The sequence below is a fragment of the Diabrotica undecimpunctata genome, chromosome 7 (genome assembly GCF_040954645.1).
Source record: "Diabrotica undecimpunctata isolate CICGRU chromosome 7, icDiaUnde3, whole genome shotgun sequence".
NCBI lineage: Eukaryota > Metazoa > Arthropoda > Insecta > Coleoptera > Chrysomelidae > Diabrotica > Diabrotica undecimpunctata.
This window is the reverse complement of record NC_092809.1, coordinates 14,325,414-14,338,817: the sequence shown is the minus strand read 5'-3', so window position 1 is coordinate 14,338,817 and position 13,404 is coordinate 14,325,414. Positions and strand designations below refer to the sequence as shown.

At 30.2% G+C, this 13,404-nt stretch overlaps 3 protein-coding genes across 4 annotated transcripts in view; 2 read left to right on the top strand and 1 right to left on the bottom strand.

Annotated features, from left to right (window-relative positions):
• LOC140445006 (U6 snRNA-associated Sm-like protein LSm3) overlaps positions 1-3,843 on the bottom strand; it is a 96,350-nt gene extending 92,507 nt beyond the window's left edge. The window contains exon 1 of the mRNA XM_072536781.1: positions 3,665-3,843. The gene's annotated coding sequence lies outside the window, so the exon portion shown is untranslated. The remainder of the gene's footprint in view (positions 1-3,664) is intronic.
• Positions 3,844-4,444: 601 nt separating this feature from the next.
• On the top strand, positions 4,445-9,133 carry LOC140445005 (U3 small nucleolar RNA-associated protein 14 homolog A-like). The gene is made up of 3 exons (XM_072536780.1): positions 4,445-5,013; positions 5,127-5,538; positions 7,660-9,133. Exons 1-3 carry the CDS (start codon positions 4,532-4,534, stop codon positions 9,082-9,084), a joined length of 2,319 nt encoding a protein of 772 aa, XP_072392881.1. The 5' UTR covers positions 4,445-4,531; the 3' UTR covers positions 9,085-9,133.
• Positions 9,134-9,816: 683 nt separating this feature from the next.
• LOC140445004 (probable ribonuclease ZC3H12D) overlaps positions 9,817-13,404 on the top strand; it is a 118,764-nt gene continuing 115,176 nt past the window's right edge. Inside the window, exon 1 of one of the 2 annotated variants that reach the window (XM_072536776.1) lies at positions 9,817-10,220. In XM_072536776.1, coding sequence (XP_072392877.1) covers positions 10,002-10,220 — 219 coding nt within the window. In that variant the 5' untranslated portion in view covers positions 9,817-10,001. The remainder of the gene's footprint in view (positions 10,221-13,404) is intronic. The other variant, XM_072536777.1, reaches the window with a different exon arrangement.

Sequence of the window (13,404 nt, the reverse complement as noted above, 5' to 3'; positions counted from 1 at the left end):
TTTTTTGAATACACTCCTGGTCGCTGTGCCGCTGAAAATATAACAAGGTATTTATTGTTATTTTTTAAACTACTTTTTTGCATTGTACATACTATCACATTCAGAGAGAAACATTCAACTGTTATACACTCTTTGAGTCAGTAAAAATAAACTGATTTTATTTGTGTGAAATATATTTTTTTTATTAATAATTTAAGATAACTAGATAAAAAGAAGTGTTTTACAAATAATATTACATGGTGTTATTTTTTTTCCTATTTTTACCTGTGCATATGAGTTTGTCACACAAATTTATATTAGATCCACTAATTTTCTTGATTTCCCCATTTCTAGCATTGCTGGCCATAACCTGCTTATTTTTATGGTATCATATGCTTGCTGGAAATCTATGAACATTTGGTGCACATCCCGGTTGAATACCCAGTTTTTTTTTTCTAATATTTGTTGGATAATCATTGATCTTCCACCATGAAATCAATTGATGCCTTTCTTTTAATCATTAGATCTATTAGAGAATTAAAAGAATAAGTGTAAAAGAACTGGTATCTACACAGAATATTTACACATATTAATCTAACACTAACTAGCTTGATTTTACTATCTATTTTTACTTTTTACTTTAACATATGAAACCTAATAGTAATTAAACACATTGTCAAGTTTTTTGTTGCACTTTGGACTTTAAAATGATTATGTAAATATAAATATTATGAGATAATTAAATCACTGAAATTAAAAAAAGGTTATTCCTTAAATTTCCTTATTGGTATATTTATATTATTTTCCTTGTCATCTCCAGCAGAGCGATAAATATTTTATCACCTTTCTTAGCCAAAATCTTTCTCTCTTTAGGTGATAAATAAAATGCACTCTCATCGGCATTGAACATGATTGGGTTCTTTTGTTATGTCAAACAAATCTGTTGACTTTAAATATTCCTCAACTTGACTGAACAACTGTCTCAAATTGTATTCATTTCTATTTTCCCCACTTGGAGTTAAATTCTATGACACTCTTTGGGATATTTCTGGATGTCTTCTCAAAAACAAGTAAAACCATTTGTCACTGCGGCAGCTATGAATAAATGATTTCTCCTTTTTTGTAGAATTCATTATTTTCTGAACTGTATCCAAAAGATGAACTTTTGAAACAGGAAAATGTCTTTCTGCTAGATGTAAAATCCATTTTAATAAGACTGATTCCTCTTCTTTGGTTAAAATTGTAAAAGGACCCATAGAACAAAATAATGGTGATTTTCCATCCCTCTTATGCCTCAAAGTAGTACTAGGAACTCCATGATTTTTTGCTGCAGTAACTGCTGGGATTCCCTTTTTCAAGTCCTTTAGATCTTTGGCCAATTGCTCTTTCGAATAATTACTTTTAGGTGCCATTTCTGGAATGAAAAAAATACTTGTAATACCAAATATTATTGTAACCTATGATATTGCCACTTTAGAACCAGTGATTGCCACCACTGGCAACAACTGGTAAAAGTAAAGTTTTTGCAATAAAAAAGTAGAGGCAACACCGTAATTTTAAATAGTAAATTTACAAATTGTAATGAATTAAAAATAACCTAAACCAATAATGGCCACTTGTGGCAATGACTGGTATACCCTGGCCGCTGAAAACATGGAATCCAAGGTCGCATGATCACTCAATGCAAGCATCGACAGGCGCTCGAAAGTAGACCTTATGGGAAACTGTTTACACCGTCATTATTTGTGTTATGATACTATAACTTAAATGTTTTATGTATCATGATTTGTGTTTCACTTTCGCCGGCTGGTGAATTTTGTGAAAATGTTTAAAATTAATGTAAATCAATAACCTCTAAAAAATGGTATAAATATATTATAGCAACATTGTTAGTTCGTTTTTGTTGAGCGGTGTAAACGTGGGAAAAGTGATAACATAGGAAGAGGAATATTTAAGAGTGCGTGCCATTCACATGATCATTCCATCTTTTCAGCGGCTCAACTATAGTCATAAAATATTTTGCAACCAGTCATTTCCAGGTTGGTTTCTTTAGAAATATGGACCCTTAACTGAAATTAAACAGCAAATGCATGTATTTTAGAGTATTTAAGAGAACATCATGTGTAAATAAGTTATATTAAACAATAATATACAAAAGTGAATTAGAAAACGAAAAATTTACTTACCTTAATTTTTTCATAGTAAATGACAATAAACAGGAAACAGTTTTACACAGCACTACTCTAAGTGATATACAACAAAAATGACTGAAGCTTGAGTGTTGTACACCAATACACAGTTCCCAAATAAAATAAGGTATTAGTACTTGCAACAAATGTAATTTGATTTCAAGTCATTTTCTTATTTTCTTAGAATTTAAGGGTCAGTGGCAATAAATGGTACAGTGGCAAGGACTGGTTGTTTAGATTAATATGTTGAATAGTTTGAATATTTATTTATAGTCCTATCCATTAGTAAAACTAATCCAATATTTTTTCATTTTTTAATAAAACACTTTTATTATTTTTTTGCAATAAAAATTTCTTGTTTGATAAAATAAAAGAAATGCCAGACGCCAGACATATTCTATGCAGAAAGATTTTTTGTTTTGACAAGAACTACCTATTTATATAAAAATATTGGTTTGCTTTTTCATGTTGAAAACAAGCAGTAAGACAATCAATATGTACAATAATAGTGTTATATGTATTAAAACTAGAGTATTAGTCAACAGCAACACACTAAGATAAATGTTGTGCCTTGCTTTTGAAATCTGGTTCGTTATTTATTTACCAATATGTAACTAAACATAATATTATAAGTTACATATAACTTAGGACTTAGGTCACCATATATTAAGTATATTTAAAATAATGTTAATATTCTGTAAATATCAAAATGATGGCCCATAAAGATCAGGGTACTCTTAAAAATATGTACATATGTACACAAAAAGATCAGGGTACTCTTAAAAAAAGTTAAATTACATATAGAACAACCAAACAAACTGTGCCATACTTTAATATAACTATTTTAAAATACAATACAATACAACATACTGTTTAATAATTATTTAAAAACATTCAGTATATATAATTATACTTAATTTAGTCTGGAGAAGATATCTTCTGGTTAATATTAAATTTGTGTGAGTGACAGGAAATAAAAATTCTATGATGTTAAAAAGAAGATAAACAAACAAAAAAAGTAAAAGCATATGGCCAATAAATTACACAATAAACAGCATGGAATTATTTCATTCTCAGTTGAGGTCTACCAGAATAAATGAGGAAGTGACTCATTAGGGGGAGGCTTTGAACACAATTTCACAGATTTTATCAAAATTAAGATAAATTACTCACTGGTAAATAACTTTTATAATAAACCCACGAACTCAAGCTGTAACTGTTAGAATCCTTTCTAAATTATGTTCCTGGATAGAAAGGTGTTTTATTTTTCCTCTTTTAAAGGAGTGTCTTGTTTTGATTCGGGTGGTCAATAATGACAAAAGTCTAGGACTTTACACAGCAATAACAGACAGTACATGCAAGAGAAAATTATATTTATCTCATCAAAACTGATAAGTGTATCGCCAATTCGCTAATTAATTTTTTTCACATTAAAATGTCAAATGGAAAGGCCAACAAACCTTTTAAATGTCATAATCGTAGTGACTTAAGCTTACCTTTTTAGCACATAACTTCATATTTTCACTAACAGCAGTCTATTCTTGAACTAACTAACAGTAAGCACATTAACTTAATAAATTGTCCTTATTTTTATTAAAATATTGATAAAATGGCGAAGCTGTACACCCAACTGCGATTTCACTAACACATTGTCACCACTCCTTTAAATTTTAATTTAAAAATCACTAAAGGTTGACAGACAAAGCAGCATAGCCAACAAGACAACATACAAATATGTAAATGACATCTGGCATAATACATGGGATCATAAAAATACGAAATATTCCAAATCGTTTCTTTTTTTTTTAATAAGAATAACTACTCTTACCTTTTTAAAATGTGAATATTATAAGCTATTTTAACATAATTACCTTACTGTTGATTCAAAACTTTATCGTTTCCAATCTAGAAAAATGACATCAGGAATGTTACCAGCTTTCCAGTTTTTGAAAACAGCTGAATTGAATTATTATATAGAAATATGTACATTTAAACGTATTTAAAATGTTAAACAATCAAAAACGAAATACAAAAAAAGGACAATAATGAAAAAGACCCAGTTAAAAACAAAACCAGAAAATGATATGAAATAGAGAAAGTCTCTAAAAAGGAATATTTTTTACATACTATAAAATAATTAAGGAAATCTATTATATAATTAAGGAAAATTATATCATCGACAATGCCACTTAAGTTATTTTTAATTTGTATATAAGTAAATATCGATCACTTTTTTAATTCGGTCTCGGTCTAATATTTCGATATAAAGAAGAAGATTGACAAAAAACATAACCTTAAATAATATTTATTTATATGTGTGGTGTGGTTTTCATTTTTTAGGTTTTTTCTTTTAATTTAAAAAGATGAGTGACGATAGTGATAACTTGGAATACGTAGAAGATGAGATAGATGATAAAACTCATGATAAGCTAGTGGACAACGTTTTAAAGTTAAATAAGATTCAGCATGTGAAAAGTGCACATAGAACAGAACCTTCAACTCTAGTGTCTGAATTTAATCTAGTAAAATCCCTTAGTTCGAATAAAAATTTAGTGCATGTGAATGAATTAACGAGTGTTTTAAAGGGAAGGAAGTCTCTTCAGCTCTCCAATAAAGTAAAATCTACAAGTAATATTAGCAAAACATTGCCCAAACCTCTAGAAAAACCACAAGCTGAACGTATTAAACGAGGTTTAAACTATGAGAAAGTGAAATTAAAATTGGATAGATGGGAAGCTCTCGTTCAGGCTAATAGATCAGCTGCGCAATTATCATTCCCTTTAGATAGTAATGAGAAAGTAAAGATCACTGAGAAAAAGGCTAAATCTTACCCATTGTCTTTCAGGTAATATATTTTTTTAACTTTGTCATACGCAGTTATTAGATTTGTGCAATGAATAGCTTATAATTTGAGAGTTGTACTTGTAATAAATATTAAACACTTCTGAATTATTGTAGGGTGAAATCTGAGCTTCAGAAAAATTTGGAAAATATAGATTCACAAATAGAAGAGTATCACATAGATACAGGAGAAAATAAAGAAGATGAAGACTATCCTCTTACACTAGAAGAATTGAAAGAAAAGAGAAAAGAACTAGCCAAACTTCGTGCACACCAAAGTTTTAAAGAAGCAAAAGCTAGACGCCAAAATAAAATTAAAAGTAAAAAGTATCATAGAATATTAAGGAAAGAAAGGATAAAACAACAGCTTAAAGAGTTTGAACAATTACAAAAGGTAAATCCTGAAGAAGCGTTAAAGAAGTTAGAAGATATTGAAAAGGCAAGGGCAGAGGAAAGGTTTAGTTTAAGGCACAAAGGAACTGGTCAGTGGGCCCGAAATAAGCAAGTTAGAGCAAAATATGATAAAGAGGTAAAGTTCAGATTATATATCCTATTATAAAATATATTTATCCTATCTTGTTTTTCTTAAATAATATAGTGCACCAAAATAAAGTTGGAAACAAAAAACAGTATTCTAAAAAGTATGAACCCATCTATGTAGTTGTTAATGTATGATATATTGATAAAGACACTGTTTGCCTTCTATAATTTATTTTGATAACAGAAAATATGGCTTTTGTATTTAGTTATTTTATTCCTACACTACTGGCAAGTAAAAGGAGTTTCGGGAAGAAGAAGTATTTATATATTTTATGTGACTCAATTCTTACAATTTAACCTACATATCTATCTGTCTAAAGCTCTTTTTATATCAAAGTTCGAATATAGACCTCATTCTCCAACTACCATTTTTCTCTCTCCATTGCAATTTTCATTTATCTTGAACCAATATGTCTCTTTAAATCATCTGCCACCTGATTTGTGCTCTTCTTTTGGGACATTTTGATTCCCAGGGTCTCTGGTGCAGCATGTGTTCCATTTATTGTCCTTTTACCTGACATTTGGCCTGCAAACATCCACTTTATGTCTAATCTTCAATGATTTATCTTCATGATCTGATTTTTTTGGTAAATTGTATTTGTCCTAAATATATATAGCTTAAGACCTGTTCTGTCTTATTATTTTGTATTTTTATTGTGATATTCTCCAAGTTGTTATCCATTGTTTTTGTTTTCTTATAGTTCATTCTTATAACTAATCTTTCGTTCTCTGTCTAGTTTCAAAAACATTCTTTAATACCTCTTCGTAACTTCCTACCAGGAAGACGTTATTGGCATATCATAGGTGGTTAAGATATTCTTCATTTATTCTTATTTCTTTCTCTTGCCAATTTAGTTTCTTGAACACATCATTGAGTGTTTGGTTAAAGAACTTTGGTGATATTGTGTCATCTTGTGAGTTCATTCATCTTAGTTTGTTTTTTTTGCTTTCTGGTATATATTGTCAATAAGTAAAATATATTTGTAGTCTACCGTATTACTTTTTACTGAGCATATTACCCAGTGTTCCACTCTGTCAAAAATTTCTCAAAGTCTACCAAAGCTGCATATATCAGGAAGTTATATTCAACTGCTTTTTGATTAGGATTTTCACAGTTTACTTAGGATAGTAGAAACTGCCTGACCTTCAGAAGTGACCTAAAGTACCTTCAACAAAAGTAAACAGGTAACAATAATTGACACCAGCTCAGAAGACAGATGGGTTCAAAATTGTTCAATCTTATCCGTGAAGAATATCAATATAGTTAGAAATGGAAATATACAGGTCAGCGTTTACTCATTCAGATTGAGTGAGTGGACAATTTAGATGCTAGAAAATGGGAAACATACAATAATTTTTTTATTCTAAAACTTGCATCTAATATAATATGTATTAATGCATGTATTAATAAAAATGAATCGCCGAAATGTTTGTACTGGCATCACTTCAGAATGACTGCACCAAATTACATAATTCTTTTTTTTTTGTTTTTATTATTATCAAAAGGTTTGTGTAAAAGATGATTTTCAAAAAAATTGTGTGAAAAGACAGTTTTTCTTTCATTTTAAATCAGAATATAACCAATAGATGGTGTCATACTATGACCAACAAAGGAAGAAAATAAATGTCAGTATAGACAGATTGACATAACGACATAGCTGTAAGTATTTGTTATTGTGGCTCCAAATAATAACTATGAAGTTTCAACATATCAGATGATGAAGATATTTATGTCAATGAGGCGGTTTGGAAAATCTCCTCATTTTCCATGCACAAACGGCAGCCTACTGTAGTTAATGTAGCTGTTCACATGGTGAATGGTCAACGACTTTATTTCATGAGAGAAAGTCTTTTCTTTTATTTCGGTTTAGTCTTTATGAGTACAAGAAACCAGTTTACTACAGATTTTTTGCTTAGATGAGGAGATATGTTGTGAATGGAATTTTTAGATTCCCCATGTCTCTCTTTACATCTTTTTAATCATCTGTTTTAACTTGCAATTTATAGAAGGGACAAATTAAAGCAAAAATCTGAAATTGGTTTTTGTCAACCAAGAAATCTTCCTGTTTCTACTTTGGTGTTTTATAAAATATTCTGTTTTTATTTGCAGAGTCGACAAGAATTGGCTACACAGCTTGCCCTTAGTAGAGATCTCACACAAAAACTAAAATCAGTTAATAGTGATTCTGAAGAGGAAGGTGCAGTTGAAGATGAAATCTCGCCAACAAATCAAAAAGTAGATGAAACTAATCCATGGGTTAACGGAATAAAACCAACAAAAGAGGTTGCTGATTTTGTTAGTGGTTACAGGAAATACTGGAATGAAGTTAATAAAATCAGTAATAAAAATGAGGAAGAAGGAAGTAAACAAGAACAAACATTGATCAATCCAGATACTAATGAAAGTGATATGAAAAATAATAATAAAATTGACCAAGAAAAGAATGAACTTGTTAAAAAAGTCAAAAATAAGGAGAAAAAAAAGATCAAAACGAATGAAGTGACTTCTAGCATTTCCCTACTGAAAAACGAAAAAGGGAATAGTAAAAAGAAAGAAAAAGTAATAAAGGAAAATAAAACGAAAGAAATAACCAATATGAAAGAAAACAAGAAGAAAAAATCATTAGATATGTCGGAATGGGAAGTTAGTTTTAATATATCTGGAAATGATGACATCGAAGATATGTTTGATTCCTTAGAAGGCAAGATTAACAAAAACATTAGTCAAAAAATTACCAAAATTAAAAAACAAACTGACACAAAGTCACCAAAGCAAAAGAAAACAAAACTCTCAACCAAGAAAAAGAAATTTGATTTATCTCTTCCCGCCCAAAAGAAGAAACAAAGTTTAGATGAAAGGATGATGGAAGAAACAGCTGACTTAGGTGAAAATGATACTATAACAGAAAATACTAACATAGATGCTCTAAAAAAGATTATTGATTCAATACCAAGTGCCGAAGAAGAGCCTGTAAATATAAATCCTGATAAATTTATCAAAGTGAAAACAACCCATTTGAATACTGCTATACCAGATATCACAACGACAGATGAAAACGAAGAGCCTGTTAATCAAAGAGATCTCGTCATAGAAGCATTTGAAGACGATGACATAGTAGCAGATTTTGAAAAAGAGAAGGCAGCGGAAATAGAAAAAGACACTCCTAAAGATATTGATCTTAATCTACCTGGTTGGGGCAGTTGGGCAGGTGTTAATATTGACTCTAGCAAAAGAAAACGGAAGAGGTTTATCATTAAAATGCCTAAGAAATTTCCTAGAAGAGACGATAATAAAGGCTCTTTAATTATCAATGAAGACGCTCAGTCCAAGATTACTCCGTTGTTGGTATCTGAAGTACCTTTTCCATTCAAATCTGTTAAGGAATATGAAGCTAGCATTAGAGCTCCAATTGGAAACACTTTTGTGCCAGAAAGAGCTTTTAGAAAGTTCATTGAACCTTCAGTTGTTACTAAGATGGGCTCAATTATTAAACCCATTGATACTGGTATACTCATGGGTGTTAAAAAGATTTAAATACAATATTATTGTAAATAATATTAAAACAAATATACTTTATTTTAAATTTGTTGTCTTATTTTTTCATAGTTCATTTCCAAAAAATAAAGAGGGAAACTAGTATATTTATATGGTATATTCATAGGGGATAAATATTTTCTGTCCTTTTAGTTTTTGCCAGGTTAGGATCTTCATCTGATACATTTTAAAAGTATCTGTGTTATACTGCTCGTCCAGCAATTTACCCATTTTTTAAGTGAAAACTTTGTGCACTTTTTGGATCGGGAAAAAGCATTGAATATATTTATCCTTGTAACCTGGCTCAGGTTTTTAGTGTTAATGAGTACTTACGTAACCTGGGGCCGACGACTTTACGTACTTTCCAAAACAGGGTGGGGCTCACTTAAATTAGAAATTGAAAATTTTCTGGTGTTTGTCCTTCCATACAAAAAAAGAAAAATCAATTTAGATATCGATATGAAAATATGTTATTTAAAATTGGTGTATACTTTATGGACGACACCTATTCTTAAATGGTTACACTAAAAAAATTAAAGAAAGCATGATTAAGATTTCTATTTGACATTATAAATTAGTTGTCCAAATCAGTCAATAGATGGTACCCGCTAGTAAAAATATCATTAAAGTAACTACAAAAGTTTTATAAATAATAAAGAAAATGCCATTATTTTCGTAAACATGTTGCGAATTATTTTAGCATAAATATTGACTTTGATTATAGGATAATTTCGGTTAAACTAAAATTTTGCTACAACGGCGCTGCAATCGTTCACACAAAATTTCCAAAATGTCGCTGTCAGATAAACGTCAAATGAAGTAAATCTCAAATATCCCTCGGGAGACGTCTTTTTATCATTAAAACAAAGAGAATTTCTAAGAAATACTACAACATGTAAGCATGGGAATAGAAAAAAATGTCAAAAGTAGTTGTCGGTTTGGTGCGAATAAAACAATCATGTACACAATTGTTGCGAGAAAATTTGGACAGGATTTCCGTGTTATTTTCGGCTGTTTTAAGTGAAAAGTGTTTTTCTCAAGACAAATCGAGTGACCACACTATTTTCGAAGTACTAATTACCGTGCCAGATAATACAGAAAGAACTTTAAGTCCGGATTTTATAACTAGACTGCAGGTAGGATATAAAAAGATCACTTTACGAAAACTAGGACACTAGGACGAGAAATATTCAAAACTTTAATAAACGGATCTGACCTGAACAATTGGGGGCAATGCTTTTACTTTTACATGGTTCTCATTTATGTACTTAGATCCGCCTTTATTTATCTAAATGTATGCAAACCTGCTTATACGATTTTATAACATTAACAAATAGATTAGATGTCAGTGGTTTGAAATTTGCATGCCAATTTTAACCAATTTATTTTATTCTATTTACATGAGGACATTTAAATTGTGTAGACATTAACAATTTGTTGGGAAAACAGATGATATATTTGGTTTACCACATGCATTTGTGTTTGATTGTTCTTTGTTAAATATCTTGTTAAATTTTAATGTATTGTAACAAAAAAAATGCTACAATGCTACTATTTCAACAAAAACGTTTTTAAAATCATTTGTTTATACAAAATTACGAAATTTATTTAACTCAATACTTAGTTACATTTTAAAATTTGACCTTATTCTCCTTTTTTACTGTTTTTTGTTTAGAACATTTCCATGATAAGTATTGTTCTTCATTTAGTGTTTTGCAATTCACTCATTATTACAGCCTCCTTTTATAATACTCAATGATATTTTTACTAATTGTACTAATTTAGAGTTAAGTTCTATTTTATTTTTAAAATGACTGATTGACTGATGATATCCATTTATACAATTTTATCTATGAGCAACAAAGAAACTACTAAGTATGATATTTACCACATGGAGTGGTTTTATAGATAAGTAAATAAAAGAAGCATTTTTATAAAATTTACATTTAAGTTTCAACTACAGCAAATCTGTTAAACTTAATTCAAAAAATGCAATGAATGTGAAGATATTTAGGAAACCAGTTAAGAAAATTAATCTCAGTTTACTAATTAAGTATATTATAAGTATAACATTTATTAATTGAGTGGTTCTTTTTTCTAGAATGTGGTTTTGTTTCATGATTTTAAAATAATCTCCACAAGTTAATGTATCAACTTAATTTAGCAGTAGTTTTTTCATACACATTTTTGGGAACATTCCTTAGGTTTTATTTTTTATTTTTTTAAACATATATAATCTTGCTAATTGATTAACTTTTACTATTTAAGTCTTTCCCTTTATATTTTACGGCCACATTGAGCATCCATTCTTAAAATAATTGGTCTTTTTGGAACCCTTAAGGTTTTTTATAACTAAAATTTGAATATGCCCCAGAAGAAATTCAGGACACATTTTTAGAATAGAAAATCTATGGAATTCGCTGTAGTAGTAAAAATAATACATTGGAAATTTAGGTATGGGAAATCAGGAAGCCATTTAAAAATACCTATATCCAAAGCAATTACAGTTTTTTAGTTTTATTCTTATTGTGATGGGAGCTGATATCACAATCTAGATATGTTTTTGCACTTAGAATACCATTTCTGAACCTTTGGGAGGTATGCATGTATAGAGTTGTCATTTAGGTAGCCTGAACCATGTATTTGTTATTAAGTATTAACTTGTTTTTCTGATGGAACTGGACTATGTCATACCTACTGTCTAATCTGTATGAATCCCATATTATGTCATCTACTCCATAGATTAGGGGAGATCTACTCTCTCCTCGCCAATGTTTCAGTTCTAGTCTCCCTTAGAAATGTTAACTTCAATTTTTTTAGTATACTTTTTAGTTTTTCCAAGATTCAAAAATTCTGCTGTTGGCATGAATACAGATGAATGTCAAATTATTGTCCATTGAGTCTTATCAACATTACTCTACTATTTGCAGAAAGGCTTCAACATAATTGGTCATTTGTAGGTGGAGATGACATCCACACCTATTCATCTTATTTCACTCATTCTCGGTATATCCTATTTCATTTGTACCATTTACACTTCAGTATCCCGAGTTTATTTGACTTACTTATTTTAATTTTTTTACATGACATGTTGATATTTGTATCCTTCTTCTGGAGATTCTTAGCACCATCTGGCCACTAAGGTCTGCCTTTGATTTGTGTAATCGAAGTTTGGTTTGTATTTGCCATAGGGATTTACTTGGGGAAGTTATGAATGAAATTTACTTAATTTGTGGGCGGAGGAGTGCCTCACTGAACCAGTCCTAACCTGCAAAACTGTGGCTGACAGATTGGTTTTGGTCCACCCAAGTATTTCATTTTCCCAATACCACTCATATCTGGGAGGCCTATCCACCTATCCACCAAAACCAGGGAAGATACCCAATGGAAGCTCAGCTTACCACACATAGTATGAATGCTTTTGATGAAAGGGGTCCAATGCTATTTATGTTAAGCAGTTATAGTTTATATTAGCAACATATATTGTGATAGTTCCTAAATTTTTGATAAATGTAAAAGTAACAATTATTTTAGAATCAAATTCTTGAAACAAAATCATTAGTTAATTTTTAGATTGACCTTTTGAAAAAACAAGTGATGTTATGCATTTGGATAAGTTCCAACTGTTGGACACTTGCCTAAATGTAAAATTGTGCTCCTGTTTTGTAATCAACTATGTCTTCTTTGTCTAATAATAGTAGAATACCTGACTAAGGCTATCAAGAAACATATATTGATAAACCTAAGTATATATCTATGTTTTGAAAAGTTCCAACAAAGTATTTCTTGGTCAAACCATAAAACTTTCACACATTCTCACACTTTGTCAGATATCAACATAACAAGAAGAACCAAATGTAAAATTTACAAGCCACTGATCAGACCAGTCCTAACATATGGATCAGAAACATGAACACTGCCAAAAAACTATGAGAAGCGACATTAGAACGAAAAATTTTAAGACATATATACCAGGGAGTACAAGAAAGCTGTGTTTATAAAAAATTGAAGACTGCACTGAGTGGGTCACATAAAATGGTTGTAGGAAGATCTACCTCCCAAGAAAATTACAAGGTAGACACCAAAAGGAAGAACAGGCTTAGATTTATGGAACAGCTACAAAAAAAACTTACATATATAATATCTGGTTTAGTCTCTTAACCATAGATTTCTCTCACATTGCCTTTTGGACCCCATCAAGCTATTTGTTACATTCATCATTCTGGATATACCTGTTAATCTGCGACAAAAATCCATTTCCAGAACAAGAAGTTTTTGTTCATTTCTCTTAGTGAGTTGCCAGGTTTCACATCAGTAAAG